Source organism: Python bivittatus, unplaced genomic scaffold, assembly GCF_059951505.1.
Source record: "Python bivittatus isolate LINGU-HERP-01145 unplaced genomic scaffold, Pbiv_v1 ctg000040_np1212, whole genome shotgun sequence".
Lineage (NCBI taxonomy): Eukaryota > Metazoa > Chordata > Lepidosauria > Squamata > Pythonidae > Python > Python bivittatus.
In genome coordinates this window covers 5451479-5473426 of record NW_028277032.1, presented here as the reverse complement: position 1 = coordinate 5473426, position 21948 = coordinate 5451479, and the positions used below count along the sequence as shown (strand labels likewise).

Here is a 21948-nt window from a genome sequence, read left to right as displayed (position 1 = left end):
TTATTTTTGGCATTTGTTGCAAGTCTCAGCTCATTCTGAGCGTTAGCCTTCCTGACTCTGTCCTTGGAGATTCAGGCTATTTGCTGGTATTCTGCTCAAGCCCCTCTTTCCATTTTTTATCCTTAACTTGTTCCTCTTCTGTTTCAAATCTCAATAAAAGTTTATACATTTTTGCAATTGTATGATTTGTACACAATTCATTTTCAAATTCTATTTTATGTTGTTCAGTTCCCATTATCTTATCTATATTAAATATTTCTCTTAATTGTGCATATGAAAACCGTTGAAAATGAAATCCTTCTGCAGACAATTGTTCTCTTGATTTCGTCTTAAGTTCTCTGTCTTTCTATATTAGTAGATCTTTATACGTTAACTATTTCTCTTTGCCTGCTGTTTCTTTTCTATTGGGGTGGGGAGAAAAAAAGTAAGTGATTTCTGTAGGCAATCTCTCATTTGCCTGACCCTTTCCTGCTGCTGGTGTGATCGCATCCCTGGCCGGGGGGGGGGGGGAGGGGGGGCGGGGAGGGAAGGTCAGGCACAGGAGAGATTGCCTACAGAAATCACTTGCTTTTTTCTCCCCTTCCACAGAGTGGAGAGATTGGAGAGGAAGGGATTTCAAGAGTACTGTAAGTACTTGTGTGTAGAAGAGCTTACTGTCTTGGGAAATTCCAGTCCCAATTACCATTGTTAACTGAGGACTACCTGTATTCTCTTTCTTTTTACTTTAGTCCTTCCCATGGGTTGAAGATACACTCATCCAGGTGGCTTTGGTACACTCACAGTCTCTTTTCACTTTTAAATTCTTTCCATCCAAATGTGTGTTAGAAAGTGGATTGGGCAAACCAAGTGTCCTTTTAAAAGGCTTTGTCTGAGGTTGTGAATGTGTTTATTCTTCTGTGGCTCCCAGCACTCTACTCATGAATCACCTATAGGTTATCTCCAGATCCTGCAGGCTTCCTCACAAGGAACAGCCATCTAGAGCTCAAGTGGGCAATCTCATGGCTTTCTCCTTGTCTGGAGAAACTCCATTAGTTCGGGCGCATCACCCAGCTGCTGGTCTTTGCCTCAGTGTTATCCCCAGTGTGCAGAGACGTGCTAGTCTGCCACGTTCCCACCCAGAAGTCCCAGATAAAGTTCTCTCAAACAGCTATGCCAGCATTACTCTCACACCAACGTGCGTTATTGTCAGGTGTATGAAATATGGTCATAAATGTATGCATTGGTCGGAAAATGAATTTGTTATTAGTTTATTATTGTCCTATTTGTGAATGGTCACTATCTGAGGCAGTTGCTAAATAAGGACTACCTGTAAAGTTATAAAGAAAGAACAGAAACCCCCCCCCAAATCGTACAGGATGAATATTCATGGATACATATACATAGAATGTTTATATATGTATATATATCCATGACACATATACAGCCATGTGAAAAAGTAAGTACACCCATTGAACTTTTTGATCAAATATTTGTATGTTGAAATATGTTGAAAAAGTAAAAAAATTCCATGGGGTGTACTTATTTTTTCATATGACTATACAGATATTTATGCATTTCAGTGAATGTTAGCCGTATTTCATTATAATCATCTAATCTATGTGGATAAATAATTCACTTGTAACAGCAGTTTTCTAGGCCACTGAGTTGTTGGGTTGGGGCCCTGTGCTTCTTTTTCAGCTGCAAGCAGGGCAGAGAGCATCCACTTTCTTTGGCTAGACACCCATTTCCGTGCGATAAGGAAACACTTCCAAAGAATATGAACCTCTCAGAATATTAAATATTGTCTCAAAGTTGAGTTAATATATGTAATAGCTTCCTTCCAGAAAGGAACAGTTATGAGATACTTGTATGCTTAAGTGAAACATTATTAATTATTTTGTACCTCCAGAGACCTCAGTGGTGGTATGCAGACTGCCAGGGCTAAGCTCACACATTGTATTAAATCAAAGCCTCATTGTTTAGCATGAGGTCACAATGTTAAACAAAGAACGGGGGGAAAAGAGGAGAAGGAATGGAAGGAAAAGAAAGGCCTAGAAAGTTCAGGATGCAGCTCTCTCTGCAGCCTCAAGGGTAAGAAGCCCACCAGATTCAGTGCAGAGGCCATGCAAAGGCTTGTTTGCAGAATAGGAGGGTAGGGACCCTGAGCCCTTGTGTTAAGGGCAAATGAGAGAGAGGAGGCCCTGGGCGTGGCGGAGTGATCCTGGGCTGTGAGAATGTAGCGGGGCTGGGGTCTTTCAGCAGTAAGGGGAGCAGTTGGCATCAGGTTGTGTCCTGCTCAACCCATCGCATGCTCCAAGGGAAGGGAAGTCCTCTGGCTCACAGCCTGTTGCAGCTCAGATGCCTTTCCTGAGTTTTACAGGCAAGCTTTGGACTGATCCTTGCAGCATCTTCCTATTTGCTATCAAAATTTGCACCCAACTGCTTGGAAACAGTATCTGAGGGGAATACATCTGTTACGAAAAAAATCTAGAGGTATAAATGGCAGATATTTAGATGAACATTATTTAAAATTAAGCTTCAGAAATGTTTCTGAGAGCTCCCTGTCCCCTCCCCTGGACCAGGCTGAATGCCGTCTTTGGCTGGAGATGGGTATAAATGGGGTCTTAGGTCTTCTTTGTGTGGGCTGGATTTTCCTTGCCCTTTCCTGCTTGCTTCCAAGCAAGGACCCATTTTGCAGTTTTTTTCCACATCGTTATGGCCACAGACCTATGCAGTCCTTCTATCCTGCAGGGTGACAAGGGGGCCGTGGCCATCCACTTCAGGTTTCATAGCACCACTATTTGTATGGTGAATGCCCACCTGGCAGCCCACCCACAGGAATCTGAGCAGCAGAACCAGGACTTCCATGACATCTGTGCCCGCCTGCAATTCTACCAGCAGGATCCCAGCCTACCAGCCATCCCCCTCAGCCAGCATGAGTAAGTGGGGAAGCCTCAGAGGGCACATTGGTCAACAGAATGCATAGTTTGGCCTTGCTGTGGATTTCCATTGTGCAAGAAGTAGGGACTCAAGGTGCTGACCTGGGTTGAAGTTCACTTGGTATCTGTTTTGCATTTGGTGGATTCAAGGCAGGGAAGGAAAAGTAGGACTGGAAGGGCCACTGGAAGCTGAGAAGGTGGGGCTGCAACCTGTGGCAGTCATCTTCTTACCAGAATTCCTTCCTGACAGCGTTATCGTATGGTTGGGGGACTTGAACTACCGGCTGGAGGAGCAGGACATAGAGCGAGTAAAGAAACTGATAGATGCCCAAGATATCTGTGCTCTTTATCAGTATGATCAGGTGAGGTCAACTCTCTTTCTTATTCTCCTTTGAAAAGTTTGGGAGGAGCAGACCCTTGGAAGCTGAGTTCGTACAACATGCTAAACCCTAAATGGGGGTGGCACTCCCTTTTGAATGGTGATGTGCAATTTGGGGTCTTCCTGGATTCACAGCTCCTGCTTGATGAGCAGATGGCAGCTGTGGCCAGGAAGGCCTTTGCCCAGCTTCATCTGGTGTGCCAGTTGTGCCTTTTCCTAGATTGGGGGGCCCTTCAGATACTCATTCATGCCCTGGTAACTTCATGGCTTGACTACTGCAATGTGCTGTACATGGGGCTGTCCTTGAAGACCACCCAGAAGTTTCAGCTGGTCCAGAATACAGCAGAGCAGGCAGTAATGGGCATGCCCATATAACACCTCTGCTTGGTGAGCTGCACTGGTTGCCAGTTTGCTTCCAGGTGTGGCACAGGGCCTGGTTACTTGAGAGACTGCCTGTCTCCCATAGTATCTGCCTGGCCGGTTCAATCTGGCAGGGTTGGTGCATTCTGGGTTCCTTCGATTAAACAATGCCATCTGTCAGGACCCCGGAAGCGCCCCTTCTCTCTCACAGCACCTGCCCTCTGGAATGAGGTTCCCCCTGAGATTTGAATGGCCCCCCACCCTGCTGGTGTGTCAGAGGGCCCTGAAGACATGGCTCTTCACCCAGGCCATTGGCGAGTGTGAGTGACACCCCCTTTATTTTTCTTTGTTCCCATCTGGGTTTAGTGTCTCTGCCATCTTTGTTTGTGTATCTTCTATTGTTACTTGTTCTTAAATGTTAACAATTTGTAAAATGCCCAATGTTGCTAGGAGTTGGGTGGCATATAAATAATAATTACTATTATTAAATCTGGATTAACAAGACACCTTTGATGTGTTCACACAACAAGCTAGGCTTAAAGTCCTATGGCCTAGTTCAAAAAGCCTGCTAAGACAATGTCCAGATTCCAAAAACACACTGAACTGCAGTGTACCCAACCTTTCGTTAGCCTAGTCATTGTGTGAACCCTGCCATGAGGAAGAGGGACAAAGGGAGGGGTTCTGCTGCTACCACTGCTGCTGTTCTTCCCATGAAATTACTACAAGTGGCTAAAGAATCTGAGCTGTTTCAGAGTTTCCTGCTCTGCTGAGCTGCAAAATAATTATTTTTCAGTGCATTTAAGCATACAGACAAAATTCACCAAAATAATCTCCATGGTTTAATGTTGGAAAAGTGAACACATGACACATACTACAGAAACTAGGCTGGGTGAAGATGGAAGTCCATTTCCTTCTTTGAAATTTGCCTGGCTTGGTTTGGGATGATATACCAGTGTCAGTAACTCAAGGGCAGGAGAGAAGGGCAGCTTTGATACCTTGTGGGAATCTGGTGACCAGATATACTCTTCTGTAAGCAGCTGGATGCAAGGCCTTTTATGTACATGTGGGTGTAAGTCTTGCTGGTGCACCACCCAGCTTCTTCCTCAAACTCTTCAACCTCATCTTGGGGCTGGTAGTGTGCTGGGGGACTTTAACCCCCATGCCTTGGGGTGTGGTCAGGAGGAGCTCAGGAATTCATGACAGTTGTGACAACTGTGGATTGTCTCAAGTCATTACACCCTCAACTCAGTAGTATGCAATAAGGTTCTTCTGAGTGGCTTCTCTTTGTCCACCAATCCAGGGGGCTCTTTGTTTTACTGAGGAATTCCAGGAGACAAAGCAGAAAAGGAGATGACTGTCATGATGCTGGCAGAAGATGAGGAGCAATGATAACTAGACATGTGTACAAGCCCAGGTTTGGGCCTATGCCATGACAAAGTGTCAGTGCTTCTCTGCACTTACTGCATCTGCAGAGTGTAGACAAGCAGCTCTATTTAGAATGACTTGCTTCTTTTTGCGTTCTGAAACAAATAACAACAATATAATTTATTAATTAAATTCATATGCCGCCTAACTCCCAGCAACTCCCTCTTGCCATGCTTTATTAGCAGTGTGCTAAGCACTTTGAGAATAACATTGGCCATATTTGCTCTAAGCTGAATGTTTGATGGACAGAGCCTCCTGAGATGACGAAAGTAGCATTTTGCAAGACTATCTGGGATTTTTTCAGACATTCAAGAAGGTTGACACGGTCCTCTGTGGGATGAGCTCAGCCACCTGTGTGTTAGATTTTTGTCCTGCTTGGATGATTCAAGCGGCCAAAGAGGGCAATACTTTATGGGTTTCAGAGGTGGTAACATATATTTAGGGGAGGAGTTAAGGCCCTATCCTTGACAGCGGCACCCCATCCTCAAAAAGCCACCCCTGGGCCAACATTTCTACAGAACTAGTGGCCAGCTATTTGATAAGGCTGTTAAGGAGGTAGTTCAGCTTGAACCACAGAGTGGACTGGATAAGATGGATTGTCTGGATCTTTTCCAGTCATATTTCAAGCACAGGCATGGATGGAGTCTACCTGAGCTGCTCTTTGATAGGACTGTGCTGTGCTTTCTCTTCTTCTGTTCAGTCTTTCAGCAGCATTGGATACCATTACAGATAGTCCTCAACTTATGACCACAATTGGGACCAGAACTTCTGTCACTAAGCAATGTGGTCAGTGAGTTGTGTCTGATTTTATGAGCGTTTTTGCCACAGTTGTTAGGTGAATCACGCTGTTGTTAAGTGAATCTGGCTTCCCCAATTGACTTCGTTTGTTGGAAGTCCCCTGGGAAGGTCACAAATGGCGATCATGTGACCCCTGGACACTGCAACCATAGTAAATACATGCCAGTTGCCAAGCACTCCCAAGGCTACATCAGAGATGCCAGTCTCTATGACAAAAGGCCTTGCTGGGTCTGGGTGATGAAGGATGGGCTGAGAGGCAAATGCAGACTTCAAAGCTTCGAAAGCCTTCTGAGCCCTCTCATTCCCATTGAAAGGAGACCTTCTTCTGGAGGAGGTTGCTCAATGGTGGTGTGACTTCGGCAAGCCGAGGAATAAAAGATGGGTAATAATTTGCAAAACCCAGCAGGAGTTCTGTGTCCTTGTCTTTGTGTGGAGGCTGCCAAGACAAGATAGCATCCACCTTAGCAGGATCCATGGCAATACCAGCTGAAAAAATGCAATGGCCTAGAAAGTCAATAGTGGCCTTCTTGAATTCACACTTGGTGAGCTTGGTAAACAAACATTTTTCCTGGAGTCTCTGTAATACAGTTCTTACAGGTTATTCATGTTCTGCAATGGAACTTGAAAAAATCAAGATGTCATCAAGGTAAATAATGACATAGAGGTCCAGGAGATCTTGGAAGACATCATTCATGGAATGCTGGAAGACTGCTGGAGTACTAATCAATCCAAAGGGCATGACCATGTATTCGCCCATACTGGGTGTGAAATGCTGTCTTACATTCATCTCTTTTCCATATGTGCATGCAAAGTTCAGCCCAAGAACAACAAGGCAATCCAGTACAGTTCAGTTCCTTTATTAGCTCGCATCTAATAGACAGAATCTCGCCAGACTAAACCTATGCTAAAGCAACTAGTGGATGTACCACCCTGTGAGACTTTAGGGAGGGACCAGCCTCATCCTCTTCCCACACTCTTATTGTGGGCTGAGGAGGCACTTGCTCTGGAATGCCTCTCCCCCCTCCTGACAACCTTGAACTTCCATTGCAGAATCTTCCCCGCTCATGCCATCCATTACAGTGCACTAAGTTATATGCTCCTCTGAGGTCCAGCTTGCTAACCACCCAGGCATTTCGGAGGCATTCTAGAAGTTCTGAAATGAGTGGCAAGGGATAATGATTGCACACAGTAATCTGGTTCAATTGATGGTAATCACTGCAGAGTTCTCCCAAGTTCTTTTTGACAAATAATGCAGGATCTGCTGTGGGAGAGAACAAGGATCGAATAAAACTTCTTTTCAGATTTTTATCAATGAAGTCCCTCAAGGCTGCCAACTCAGGTTCTGATAGGGAGTAGAGACATCCAACTGGAATCTTCGCCCCGAGTACTAGATCAATAGTGCAGTCATACAGATGATGTGGGGGTGCTTCCCCTTCACTGAATAAATCTGCAAAGTCTCGGTGTTTCAATGGAAGGTCATGAAGCATCTCTCCCTCTTGTTCAGCTGGTAATGTCACAGGAATGGCTACCAGGTGATGGTTGCAACAGGGGGTAGCAAACATTATGGTGTCAGTAGATCAGACAGTGTGAGGGTCGTGAGTCTGTAGCCATTCCAAACCCAAGACAGTGGGGAAGTGGGATGCAGAGGCTAAATAAAATTCAACCTCTTCACAATGAGTCTCTAGCTCATCTTTAATTTCTCTGTTGCCCAGGATACCAAAGTGTGGCCATCAATGATCTCCACAACCAGGGGTGATTTAACTGGATGTTTGGGAATTCCCTGGTCCTTGGCAAATTTAAGATCCATAAAATTAGCAGTGGCCTGAGTCAACCACAGCCCAGGTTTCCAAGGCAGGCTTCCCCAGTAGCTTCAATAAAACTCAGACCACTAGGTGCTTGGATGGAGTAGAACATGGGGTTTGGCCTTGTGTTGCCAGAACTTGTCCCCAGTTTAGCAGCCCACCTAAACTGGGCGGGTCCATGTCCCAAGAGGGCTGAGTTTGTTTCCTTGACAGGGCATGTGGCTGCTCTATGTCCCTGGCCCCTACAGTACAAACACAGCCCCTCTATGCCTCCATGCCTTTTCCGTATCTGTCAGTCAGGGACAGGCACCCCCAACCAGCATGGGTTCTTCTGTGGTCGTTTTCTGAAGGCTGAGGTGCTACAGGTTTGGCAACATGTTTGTTAGCTCGAGCTCTAGCTTTTTGTTGTTGTAAGTGCCCTTCCATTCTAAGGCACAGCTGAACTAACTCCTGCATCATACCTGGGCATTCAGTTATTAGCTCATCCAGAATTTCATCTGCCAACCCTTTCTGAAACATAAGTGCCACTTCATTCCAGGCCAGATCTTGGGAGATGATCACTTATTTAGCCGCTGAGCTGCACCCTTATTTCAGTTCTTGAATTTGGCGATTTGCTGTCTGAGCTTTCACAGGGTTAGTATATATGGTTTGGACCAGTTGACTAAATGCAGCAAAGTAATCCAGCAGGGGACTCTGTTGTGTTAACAATGGTGTGGCCCACCTAGCAGCATTTCCAGCTGAGAGACTGATCACAAAACCAACTCAATGCCTGTCTGTTGGAAAATCTCCCCCCCCCCCCCGCCCACACACACTCATGTGCAGATTGCATTGTCCCCAGAAGGCAGGAAATTGAGACAGCATCCCATTAAATTTTTCTGGGCAGGCAATAAGACATTGTGGAGTCCTTGGGGTTCTCTGAGCTTGGTTCTGTTCTTGCAAATTTTTTGTTACCTGGCTAGGTAACATCTTCAGTGCTAGAACGGAATGGGGTTTGCTCTCTGTTTATATACAGTGGCCTGCCCCACCAGTGTTGGGGGGGGGTTCCTCCTGGTAGTTTCTTGATTAGGGTATTGCTTACTGCTGATTGTATGTCTGGTGATAATCTTGGTGTTAATCTCTGCTTATCTGGGCAATGATTGCTGGTAAGATGTTCTGGTCTTTTGTAAAAATAAGACATTTTCTGCATTGGGGGTATGTGCTGCTGCAGCTGCTGGTTGTACTGCTTGGGCTTACAGCTGAGCTGAGAGTAAAGCAAGCTGCTGAGTCAGCTGTGTGTTCTCAGCAGCAAGTTGCTCCGTGCTGTTAGAAAGAGTTTCCCTCCCCAGTCAACTAAGAGATAACTGGGCTAAAAACAAACTGTCCTGCTTCAGGTTTCAACCACACACACTCACATGTGGTTGCTTATGGAGTTTAGCAATTTTACTCCAAGGCTGAAGAGATAACAGCAAACAAAGCAATGTAAACAAAACTGAGGCTTGCCTGAAGAGTTTGCTTTCTAAATAGGAGTGCACAGAAGAGTAATCCAAATCCAAATCCAGGGTTCTGAGAGCCAGGTCAGGGTTGTCAGCCAGTCCAGAGATCAGAAGTTTAAGGTTTCAAACACAAACAGGATTTGCAGGAATGAGACACCATTTCCAGCAAAGGGAGCATGGGTTAGAGCTGCTTCTAATAGAAGGCTGCAGCCAGCTGTCACTAATCACAAGATTTACTCCCTTGCTTGGCAAGGAGCCTAACAGACCTTCACTGCTCCACTCTTCTCTACTCGTCAGGTGTGGGGGCTGGGAGGCCTTACGTCATCCTCATCTGACTTCTCCAGCTGCTCAGGTGGTGCCTGTGTTTGATTAGCCTCGGGTGATTCCTGGCTTTGTCTTTCCTGAGGCTGACGTTCCACAGGCTCAGCTGAAGCAGCTTCTTCAGGGTCAGATTCGGAATCTGAGTCCTGAGCCTGGGCCATAACAGTCTCCTTCATTTCAGTTTCCTAATTCATACAATCGAACTACAGTTTCCTCTTGAAGGTTTCCAACTTTGGTATTCCAGTCTCCAATCACAAGCAGTGCATCTTCTTGTGCGTTCTGTCAAATTGAACTTGATCATAAAACTTACCTCCTCCTCTTCTGCATCAGTGGTTGGAGCATAAACTTGAATGATTGTCATATTAAAGCAACCCTTTAATATGAGTCCATGAACTCTAATTAATATTATTTGATCATTGGTTGCATGGCAGCCAAGTACTGTTCTTGTTATATCCTCCCTAACTGTAAAAGTAACACCATCCCTTCTTTGTTTTCCATGTCCTGAGTAATAAACAGTGTGATCTACTGACTGAAAGTGTCCAATTCCAGTCCATCTCAATTTGCTGATGCCTAAGATGTCAATTTGTAGTTGCTTCATTTCATCTTTCACTGTGTTGAGCTTTCCCGTGTTCACGTTCCTACTGTAATTCTATCATTGCAGCTTCAGATTTTCTTTTTCTGTAAGGCAACATCAGCAACCAAGGCTTTAATCTAGTTTTAATTATAAATACCATTAGCATTCCAAAAGATCATCAGCTCTTCCCCAATAGCACATTGAGTGCCATGCGACCTAAGAGGCCCATCATCCAGCACTATATCGTCAATTATTTTATATTTTCTATCCATATGGCTTTCTTGGTAAAAATACAGGAGTGGTTTACCATTGCTTTCTCCCACACAGTATGAATGGATGCCTTTGCCATTGTCACTAAAGTGATCTTCCACCTCCAGCATCTTCTTATTATCACTGCTGCCCAATATAGGTGCTTGCTTGCTTTAGCTGGGCAGCTGGGATGACCTTCACCCCTTGAGTGACCCTGCTGGGAATATATACTCTTGGCATACACTCCCAATATTCTTCGCTCATCCCTCCCAGGAACCCCCCTCACCCTACCCAATACAATGAGGCAGCACAGCAGGACTTAGAAGTGAGATGTCTCCATCTTTCAGGCCAAATAATTGTTGTCCTGCTCAGATGAGTCACAGAACACAGTCAGTTATAATGTAAAGCATGTTTTCAGGCAGGCTGGATGAACAAGGAAAGAACATTCTTTTTTTTTTTCCTTTCCAAAGGAAGTAAGAAGTAGAAAGGAAATCCATCATATGAGGCATGCTGCTTCCTTTCCTCTTGTTGGATAATGACAGGTTATATTGATTGATTTACTTTATCATGTATCCTGTCCTTCTAGGAGCTTGGCCTCCCATTTTGTTCAGAAAAGAACTGCAAGGTAGGGCAGTCTGCTGGCGGAAGTAATACCAAGAAGGCCCCTAAGGCAGCTGCTTCCTCTGCTTCTGAGGAGCAGCCCAGAGAGCTGCTGGAACAGCACTGTGAAAGATTGAGATTTAACAGAGCAAGAAATGGCCAGGTTTTTTTCCCCCCATTCCTGGGAACTTTTCTAGTATCTGGGTAAAAGTATCTTACCCAAGTTGCACCCTGGAACCTCTGTTGCAAGACTTCTAGTTTAGGTATTAGTTTGGGTGAAGCCTTACAATCAGGTTTCTAAAAAGTTGCCATATTTATGTACAGTATTATATGCTGCCTAGAGGAACTTTACAGTTCAATACTGTTTGACAGCCACAAAGCCACTTTGTTCCCTAATTTTAGTGGGCTTTCTAAGAAAGTACATTTCCTGTAACAGCCTAAGCATTTCTGCTTGAAATGAAAGCCTCCTGAAGTAGGATCAGGATTTTAGGAAATAAAAATAATGGCTGACTTAAAGCTGTAGCTTGTAGGGTTTTGGCACATTCATCATTTTGTCTGTTGAAATCCATCAAAATTGGGAGGAGATAATTTCCTATTATTGCAAGCATGCTGGAACTGAGAGAACGTGCTTGAATTTTGCCCTTGAACAAACGAGAAGAAATCAGATGCATGTCTTCTGCATGGTCTTTTGCTTGCTGGCATTCTCAGGTGCACCAAAACAAAGCTGGCCGCGCTGCTCCTCGGAGATGAAGGTTCCAGCCTGAGGTGCTCTTCTAGTGACCAAGGGCTCTTCTAGTGTCTTTGCTTCCTTCTCTTGCCAGCTGAAGAACCAAATGGAGGCAAAGAGGGTGTTTGAAGACTTCACAGAGGGAGAGATCAACTTCCAACCCACTTACAAATACAAAGCTGGCTCTGATGAATGGGATACCAGGTAGGGGGCAGAGGAAGGGGAGGGAGGGTGGGTGGGTGGCAGGCAGCTATTGTCAAAACTTTGTGTTTTTCCAAGGATGTTATAAACATTTTGAATTACTTCAGTATTTTTGCAATGTGAGGGAGCACACGCATACAGCCCTTTATTTAATTTATTGATTTGTCAAATTTATATGGGCGCCCATCTCATAAGTGATTCTGGGCAGTGTACAACAGAGCTAAAAAAACCAATATATATAAAACTATTATTATTATTAAAAAAAACTTTAAAACTAAAAAAAACAAAGCTAAAAGAGGAAAAAATATATTGGGTGTTAATTACTGTAAGGATCGCTGCATTCAACATTGAATAAAAACCTTGTGAGACACAGGCTCGGATGAAAGTTACTTTACTCAGGTGTAATGCGTAACGGTTACAGACAAAGCCAGGATTGGCTTGGCATGTTCCTTACAGTGTTTATATGGGATTTCCCCCCTTGACCCTGCAGTACCCCTGGCTTCTGCCTCTGCCCATACTTGGGTCGCCCTTCCGTCATTAAGCTCCCCCTCCCTTCTTCTAATGGCAGATTCAGCCTGCTTCCTTTATTTTGTAATTGCCGTGGTCATGGAGCTTTCCTTCTGCAGGTAAAACCAGAGGTTTTTAATTGGTTGTAGATCATTGCTGGATAGCTGAGTTCCTTGAGTATTGTGGTTACCATTGCCTGGGGCATTTGGGGAAGCCAGCTGCATTACAAGGTATCTGTTTCCCCTTTGTTCTCGCCCCAGGTTAATTGCCGCCACTTGCCGGCAATTGGCTTGCAGTTGCCTGTTTACCTTTCCTGGCCGTTTATGCCTAAGGCGGTGAAACTGAAACAGTGCCGCTGCGGGGGAGTGGCTGATCCAGCTCCAAGCAGCACAAGTGCCCGAACTAAACCACCTGGGTGGATTTTTAACCGCTCTTCGTAGGAGATTTGAGGACCCAGGAGTAGTCACCAAAGCCCGGGCGCAACTAAGCACCATGCGGCAGAGAACCCGTAGTCCCACCAAGTACTGGAATTCCATGGGGTTGCGGGGCTGCTTCTGGATTGGCCAGAGCAGTTCAAAATCGACTGCTTCCAGCAAGGAATGCGCCGCGACCTATGGAAGTTAGCGTTAGAGCCGCTGCCCCCGCCCTTTGGAACGTTCTCCCCCCAGAGGTACGGCAGGCCCCTACCCTCCCGGCCTTCCAGAAAGGATTAAAGACCTGGCTCTGCCAGCTTGCATGGGGTGATAACAATCTTACCCAATCCTGGGGATGGCTGGCGCCTTGATAACACTCCCTGAGTGACTGCCAATTTTATATCTATTCTTGGATCTATTTATTTTCTATTTATTAAAAGTATTGTATATTGTAATTTTAATTGATTTTAACTGTTTTGTAAACTGCCCAGAGTCGTTTCAACAAGATGGGTGGTGACAAATTTGATATATAAATATAAATATAAGTATAAAAAACTTCCTGAGGATGTGGCAGAAGAAAGAGGCTGCTGGTGCGCGCCTGCCCAGTGACTAGGTACAAGTGGGGAAACGGCTGTGGGGTTGCATTTGGCTGGGTCAGCGGCTGGATGGTGCTTCCTTTGTTCTTCTTGCAGTGAGCGATGCTGTGCCTTTGCCTGGTGTGACCGAATTCTATTCAAGGGGAAGACCATCTCTCAGCTGAGCTACCGAAGCCACATGTCCTTGAGGAACAGTGACCACAAGCCAGTCAGTGCTGTGTTCAGCATTGGGGTATGCTGAACTAGGCCACTGGGCACAAGGCCTTGGCTCAGTCCTCCCTGCCTCTCCCATCTTCCCAGGCCCTTTTGGCATCTTCTGCTCCTCCCTGCCCTCAGCTTTGTATGGTAACCAATGCTTGTGGATCTTCTGCTATTCCATTCTACCCACACGCGTGCACTCACATTGCTGCTTTTCTTTTCTGCATCTGTGTGTCAGGGAACACAACCGCTTGTTGCATTTAACAAAATGAGAGCAATATCCTACACAAGAAGGATTCTGACAGGAAAGAAAAGACAGTAGTGGAGTTGAGCTAATATAAATCCAGTAGACTCCAGGCAAATATATAATAAAAAAGTATTCAACAAATTAGCCATAAAATGAGGCAGCAACTCAGAACCCTGAGCAAAATAAAACCATTACGCTTGAAGAACAAAGTGTCTCGAGCAGGCTAAGGTGGGGCTCTGAAAAGGATGCCAGCACCACTTCCATTCCACAAGTCGCCACGGAAAATCCTCTTCTCTAGGTTGCATAGAAGAAAAGCTATAGCAGAACATTTTTGAACAGGGGCAGGTTGGCCCTGTTCCCTTGAGACGGATTGAGTGACTGCCTCTGTGGCTTGGCTCTCGTGGCTTAGCTTCTATGGCAGGTGATACTGATGATGTTGCGGTGCTGATCAGGATTATGTGTCCCTTCTAGGTGAAGGTGGTGGATGAGCAGCTCTACCGCAAAGTCTTTGAGGAAACTGTGAGCTCCCTAGACAAGATGGAGAATGCTAGCATCCCATCCGTCACGCTCTCCAAGAGGGAGGTAAAATAGTGCTACCCAACTAGAGAGAGATGGTTCAGTGCAGGAGCTGAACTGAGCGCCAGTGAATTCAGGCAGGAGAGGTCCCTTAAGAGGCCTTTTGATCAAGATTCTAGACAATCTTGCTTAGTAGTAGAGCTGGGAACATGGTTTGCTAAGCTGGTTCGGAAAACAGCAACGTCTAGTCATCTGTCAAAAAATTATTTAAGAAAAATAAATAAATAATTGAGAAATTATTTCCTGCTGGCTGGAGGTATTCAGAAATTGGGGGGGGGGAGTAAAATGAGAGGGTTTAAGCAATATTGGTGCTTAACCTGGCCTAAACAAGGATACCACCATCAGATGGCAAATCAGAATAGAGGCTATAGAAACAAAATAGGGGTTGACCGGGGAAAACAAAATCGACACCGATATAATTTCGGCCAGCTCAAGGATGGCTGAATAGCACCTTAACTGAACCATGGGTCTTTATTTTCTTCTGCTCCCACCTCCAGTTCTTCTTCAGGGACGTGAAGTTCATGCAGTTACAGATGGAATTCTTCATCATCTGCAACGGGCCAATCCCTTGCCAGTTTGAGTTCATCTGCAAGCCACATGAAAGCAGCTATTGCAAGCCATGGTTAATAGCAAAACCCAGCAAGGGCTTCTTGTTACCAGGTGACTTGGGTGTCTGTGATATGTGTGTGTAATGCATATTCTGCTTCAGTTTATGCTAGAAAGAAGCAGTTGGCAGGTTGCTGTTTGATCTTGGGGTGGAGAACATAAAGTTCGTCCTCTGCAATTTTTAATTAATTTTAATTAAAAACCTGTCCTTTTCCCTGAAAAGGTGGTTGTATGAGCACCAGTCTTGGATAATTGTGATTGTATGAACTTGCAGAAGTTTGATTCCTGGTCTATATTTATGGCCCTTGATAGTGTTTTTCTGTACCCCATGGTTTTTTTTATCTTTGATATCATTAATCCCAACCAGCTGATCAATAGGATCTGTGATTATGTTTTGTGTCTGGAATATTCCACTTTGCTTCTTCCATGAGACTATAGCAAAACTTTGCTAAAAAGTTGATCTTTGATCATCTGATCTTTCCTTGTGAAACCCTACTAGGGTTTCTCAACACTTCCATCCTCTTCCTACCTGTGCATGAGATCTGTGTGAAGTTTTTAGTCTTGGTATTCTTAGTTTACATCTTTCTTCTCTTTGGAGATGCTGAGGTAACTGTTGAGTTGGAAGTATTTGTGAATAAATCAACAGCAACCCATTTAAACTCTGGAGAAGACCATTTGGAAGACATCTTAGTTTTACACCTTGATCGGGGCAAGGATTATTTTTTATCTGTGTCAGGGAATTACCTGCCCAGCTGCTTTGGGTCCCCTATACAGGCACTCACTCACATGAGACAACCCATTCAAGATATGTTGCCAGAGGCCATCAGGAATCTGGTGAGTTCTTACTGCCCTGGTACTGCCCTTTTACCCTGTGATACCCTGATTTGCACAAGTTCAAAGGCTCTTATAGAGCATGTGGCTGTTTTTATCCAGACACTGATGCCATTGTGGTCAGGAGAAGATTTCTTCTGGGATGAGAAGCCCTTGGACATACCCAAGGAACTGTGGATGATGGTGGACCATCTCTGCCGCAGTGCTTGCCAGCAGGTTGGTATGCATCTGAGTCTGTACATCCTAATCATGAGAGGACGGTAGTGTTTTAGTAGGCAGGTAATTAATTCTGAAATCAGGGATAGAAGAGAATGTCCAGGGAATGTCTCTATAGATTATTTGCTTCAGCCCTGTTCCTTACAGGTAGTCCTCATTTAGTGACCACAATTGAGACTGGCAACTCGGTTTCTAAGCAAAGTGGACACTAAGTGAAACCATGACTGTGCTTACAATTTGACTTCAGCTTTCCTTTGCTTTACAGACCCGCAAAGGTTGTAAATGCGAGGTTTGGTTGCAAAGTTACTTTTTCATCACAGTCATAATTGTGAATGGTTACTAAATGAGGCAGTTGCTAAATGAGGATTATCTGTACTCTTGACAGTTTCATGTGCAAGAAAGCCTGGCTGTGGGATGACGGGGGTAGGGGTGTGTGTGCCTGGATGCAAATAAAAGGGATGTGCTTTCAGAAGACCTGACAAAATGCAACTGTTTTTATGTAATTTTCATCTACTTATGATTATGCTGCCACTGCAGAAAGACCTGTTCCAGCAGCCTGGCCTGAGAGCTGAGTTTCCGGAGATCCGCGACTGCCTGGACACAGGGACGTTGGACACGTTCAGTATTCTTTGGGAAAGGCCTTTCTCTTTCTCCCTCGCATTCATTACATTATCATCCCTTAAAGCTGCTTTGTGCCATTTCATAATCCTACTTCTGTGACAACCTTTAGCAGAGTCTCTGGGTGATGTGCCAGTGCTAGAAGACAGATTGGGAGAGTTATACAGCAGCTTCAGCCTTTCAACTGCCCCAGCTCCACCCCAAGAGGGACTTTTTCCAGACTGTCTTCTTAAAACGCTTGCGGTGGCTTCTGAAATGGACAAAGGAAACCTTTTCCCCAGACCACCTTTTACCTTCGGCTATTTGTCCATTGACCTTGTGGGCTAGCAGATTGCACCTGTTCTTCTGCTTGGCTTTACAGACCTGAGACTATCATGGCCTTCTGCAGGGTCTTCAGATTTAGGCCATGAAACGGCACGGCCTGTGGGAGTGTGGGGCTTGCCCAGGGTCAAGTTAATTGCACATAGCTAGAGTAAGCAGTCTAGTTCCAAGTTTCCTTTCATCATCATTGGTCAGTTGGCAGCAGCTCCTCAGTGGCTGAAGCCCTGCTCCTCTTCTTGGAGAGTCTTCCTGAGCCAGTTATCTGTTACCAGCTGTATGACAGCAGTGTGGAGAGGGCCAGCAGCTTTGTCCTGAGCAGCCAGGTAAGAGCGCCCCAAAAACAGTGGGGATATGAAACTACCCCTGGGCATCCCTGGGTCAGCAGTAGCTGTTGTTTCTCTCTTCCAGGTGGTTTCCATGCTCCCCACGTGCCACAAAAATGTCTTCAGGTACCTGATGGCATTTCTGCGGGAACTGCTGCAACATTCTGGGAAAAACCACTTGGACGGGAATATTCTTGGTAAGCAGGATGGGACCCCCCTCTGGGAGGGCAGTATCATCCGGGCCTAGGATGAGGGGAGAGTGACCCACTTGATCTCAGTCCTCTGTGATGACTCTCCTTTGAGGGGGAGGGAATTTCTCTGTGCTCCGAGATGACTTGCAGGCTCCTCTCCACTGTGCGGCACTGCAGAACTTGAGCCCCTTTTCCCCGTCACTGCTCCTGGCCCGTGGGACAGCATTTCCCCCGCAGTCCACGCAGCTCCGACTCCGCCATCCTTCAGGAAGGCTATGAGACTGGCTGTTCCAGCAGGCCCCGGCTGAAAGCTATTCCGAGCCCCCCGGCATGCTGCGGCTGCTGCAGTGTTTCGTATTCCCTGCATGGCAGTTTGCTATTTGGTCCCACTTTTATATTGTACTTTTAACTTGTCCTGTATGCTGTCTTGATGACTGGGCAGCCTTACAGATCCAATCAATAAATAACTGACTAAAGCTCGCTACCAGTGTGGAACCCGAAGGCCCCCTTTCCTATTGGTAGCCCTCAGCTGCTTCCTTCTGTTCTCTGCGCAGCCAGTGTATTTGGGCCTGTTCTGCTGCGTCCTCCGCCTGGCCGCCCAGTGCCCGACCCTGCTGAGAAGCAGAAGGCTCAGCAGTTCATCCAGCAATTCCTCCTCCTGGAAGGGAGCTCACATTGAAGGCTTTGGGTTTGAAAGACCGTTGGTGGGATTTCTGGGAAGATACTTTGGTATATTCAGAATACTACATTCTTTATTCCTTTAAAACTTTTTAAAAATAAAGATCATCTTTTAAAAATATACAGGGCAGTTATTGAGAAGCAGCTTTCAAAGGAATAGCGGTTTTGGTATCAAATGAGTGGCTAATGTGGATGCCGACTCTTCATATCCCAGTTGCTGTGAAAAAAGTCACTCTCCTCTGTTGCTTTTAAATGTAATTTTCAGCCCTAAGTCAGATGCTCTTATTTAAATACGTTCTTTAAAATGTTTAACAGCTCAATACATTCCATACCATTCACACACTTTGTAATGCAGATTACAGAGCTTCTTCAAGTGGCGAGAGGGCAGGCAGGTGGTGTTTTAAGGAGGTGCAGAGCAAAAAAGACTGCGGACATCAGCCTTCCCTTCCCAGCTCTCTGCCAGTGGGTCGTGCCGTTCCCCTTGCCCCCCTAGCCTTTGGTGGCTGGCCTTTCTCTCTGGCTCTGCCGCTGTCCCCCTTCCGTGGGTCATTGACCAGCAGGAAAGCATCCCCAGTCACGGCACAAGAGCAGGAATGGGAAGGACTGACTTTGGGACACTGCCTGGACATCCCTAGCCTGGCTTGGCTGCCCTCCTCCGCCACCTATTTGGGCATCTCCCAAATCTGGAATTAAGTGAAATAAAGAGACCAGGGCAGAATCTTCTCCAGACCCTGCCTTGACTGTGCCCCTAGCTGGGTCTTGTGGGCCTGGAGAATGGAAACTGGACAACCAGATCTCATCTTTAAGGAGCAAAGAAGCAACCAAGGCCTGGTTCAGCCCTCTTTATGTTCTGGGCATTGCAGTGAGGAAAGGTGGGTTGCTGCATCTTAAGGTAAAGATTTCAAAATGTCTTTAAAGAGGACTGTGGTGAATATACTCTTCTTCTCCCCCAAATCAAAGAGTGGAGCTCTGTTGCACCTGGAATGAAATGGGTGTCAAAAACCCTGGGAAGGGGGTAAGGTGTGAGAGGGCAGTTTTGAACAGAGCCCAGGAAGCCAAGCGTTAAGGAGAGGCTGAACTCCAGGAAAGAGGAGAGGGGCTCTCTGGCTGACCAGAGAGGAGCCCCCGGCGCTCCCGAAGCATACTCTGGTCACCATCTCCGGACTAGGGAAGGGCGGCAGAGCAGCGTTGGAGTAGGGTCAGCTCAAGATGGAAACTACTACTAGAAAAATGGTGCGGTTCAGGCCAACTCCTGGAACTTTAAGGGAAAGCTCACACACATCTCTTTATTTAGCATATTATATGGCTGCCCATCTACCACTCTTGGCAGCAAACAAGATAAAAATAGAACCGATTTTGCAATCCATTAAAGAAAAACCAGGTTGAGGCCCCTAAAGATCTCAAAAGCAGCATAAATAACACACCTGCCCTCACATCAGAGCTCCATTAACCCCCCGGCCCCAGTGTCTGGGGGATATATAAATATGATAAATAAATAGTCAGCCCTTCATGGCCTTCTGGAAGGCCAGCAGGGCTGGGACTTGTGGGGCCACAAGGGAAGGCTGGGTTGCTAGTGCAAGGTTGTGCAAAGTTACGGTGCAGACAAGGGTCTCCGTGGAAAAGAGCAATGCACAAATTGCATCCTTGCCATACTTCTGTACATTCCCATCAAGGCCACCATGTAGAAAATGCATCTTTGCTCTAGAGGGTTCAAGATCCAAGGATCCCAGCCAGGTCCACATGCCCTGCCTAGCTGTGGGCCTTGAATTTTGCAAGATGGAAAGCTTGAAGCTATTGAGCTTGCCCTCCTTCCTCCCTGAGTTTCCAACAGGACCAGGTGTATGATTGAGAAAGAGTGCCAATTGTATACTTCGCACTACATGCACAATTGCAAACCACTTCAGCAAGAAAGAAGAAACAGGACAGTAGAAGTAGCATAACGAAAAGCAAAAATTGAGTTATAGGAAGTGGAAAGAAGGATGCCAAAAGCTCAAATGGGTAGTCTGGAAATGAAGATAGTATCAGGAGAGCTGAGGCTCAGAATGAGTTGAGATTGGCAAAGGAGGCTGAGAAGAACCAAAAGGGCTTCCTTTTTGAGCAGTTCAGCAGTTTACCCAGAGAAGGGCTTGCCTTTGCTCCAAATGCTCAAACTTAATCTGTCAAGAATGCTTTGAATTGGATTCCTGCACTGAGGAGGAAGTTAAACTCTGGCCTCAAGGGGTGAAAAATCTGCTGAAGTTGGCGGGGGTGGGGGGGAGGTACAGATGTCCAGTTTTATTTTAAAAAATAGTTATTTTAAAAATATAGCTTAAAATATAGAATTGAAGGTTGGTTACTGAGTGCAAGAAAAGCATTATATGATAAGGCATGTGTAAAGCATAATGCACTTAGGTAAAGGCTCAACATTGAACACTAGAGTAAAGGAAGTGTAATATCCTCTTCATTGTTGTACCGTGGAGACATTAGAGGTGTATTGAGTGGGGATGGGAATGTCCCCCTATTTTCATATCCAGAAGATGCCAAGTTGTGGTTTGAGAACTTGAATGATTTGGAGCAAATCTAGGATAGCATGAAGAATCTCTATGCCTTAGCAGAATGTTTATGAAAGACGGGAAAGTGGGCAGAGAAATGTTAAGGCATGAAAAAGCTGAAAGAAAGGTAGCAAGTATGTGTTCGGTTCCAAGAAATGAATGTTTGGCATAAAAAGCCAAAAGGCCATGTATAAGAATGTGCTTCCATTCACTTTATATCGTAGAAGTGGCAGCTCAAGAGAAATATAAAACGTTGGATGTAGTACGAACAGAAGCAGTGTGGTAAAGAATGAGGGGCTGCTAAACATACATGATGACAATAGTGTCCAAATGTGCATTGAGGTGATTTAGTCAGGATGAAGGTCAAATCACAAAAGATACATATGAAGAGTGAATAGGCCAAGAGGAAAGGGAACGAAATAGTGGCTGGATGGAGCTGATGAGATTCTCAAAAAGAGAGGGGTGAGGAGCTTAAAGAACAAAAGGTGATGAATTAGCATACGGTTGTGCTGGAGAAAAGAATGGTTTGCAAAGATAGAAATGTACAAAAGAAGGTCCTTTGCCCAAGGTTGGCCACAACACCAGTTGTGGCCCTGCTTGAAGTGGGAGGACCTTGTTACCGTGACCCATCCTCATCATCCCTTACTTGGGCAACATGGGACTGTCTTTGAAGGCCAGGTGGAAGATACAACTGGTCTAAAACCTTGTAGCCAATATATTCACACACACTCAGTGCAGTGAACATAGTACTCTGATACTGGATGTTCTGCACCAGCTTCCAGTAGGTTTCTGAGTGCAATTCAAAATGCTGATTGAAACCAAGGCCTTCCAGAGGGCTTTGATTGATTGAGCAATTGGTTATGTGCCATCCAGTCAGTGTTGACTCTTAGTGATCACATAGGTAAGGTTTTCTCCAGGATCTGTCCCCAACCTGGTCCTTCAGGTCTTCCAATGGTGCCCCCATAGCCACTGTACTGAGTCCATCCCCCTGGCTGCTGGTCATCCTCTTCTTCTCTTTCCAGCATCAGAGCCTTCTCCAGAGCGCTGGGGCTTTGCGTAATGGGTCTGAAGTGGGATAATCGGAGCCTGGTCATTTGTGCCTCAAGGGAGAACTCTGGTTGACGAGGGCTTTGGGGTTATTGTTATGTGCCAGTCATCCTCTAGTTCAACCACCTAGAATTGCAAGTTGTGGCAGTCGGTAAATGTCATAAATAAAAGTACATAAATGGTGTCAGCGTGAAGTAAATTTAGTTGCACCTCCTTTTGTCTC

At 45.5% G+C, this 21948-nt stretch overlaps 2 protein-coding genes across 9 annotated transcripts in view; one reads left to right on the top strand and one right to left on the bottom strand.

The window, feature by feature from the left end:
- The window catches only part of INPP5B (inositol polyphosphate-5-phosphatase B), a 38374-nt gene extending 20117 nt beyond the window's left edge, over positions 1-18257 (top strand). For 3 of the 8 annotated variants that reach the window (XM_088154186.1, XM_088154181.1, XM_088154218.1), the window contains 11 exons: positions 2731-2918; positions 3169-3280; positions 11720-11829; positions 13439-13574; positions 14259-14369; positions 14861-15023; positions 15568-16016; positions 16554-16638; positions 17151-17278; positions 17364-17475; positions 18024-18257. In XM_088154186.1, coding sequence (XP_088010312.1) covers positions 2731-2918; positions 3169-3280; positions 11720-11829; positions 13439-13574; positions 14259-14369; positions 14861-15023; positions 15568-16016; positions 16554-16638; positions 17151-17278; positions 17364-17475; positions 18024-18148 — 1719 coding nt within the window. In that variant the 3' untranslated portion in view covers positions 18149-18257. Of the gene's footprint in view, positions 1-2730; positions 2919-3168; positions 3281-11719; positions 11830-13438; positions 13575-14258; positions 14370-14860; positions 15024-15567; positions 16017-16553; positions 16639-17146; positions 17279-17363; positions 17476-18023 lie in introns of those variants that run through there. The other 5 variants (XM_088154212.1, XM_088154205.1, XM_088154190.1 and 2 more) reach the window with 4 other exon arrangements.
- Positions 1-21948, bottom strand: part of LOC148216940 (uncharacterized) — a 589705-nt gene that overhangs the window by 445537 nt on the left and 122220 nt on the right. The gene's annotated exons all lie outside the window — the stretch shown is intronic.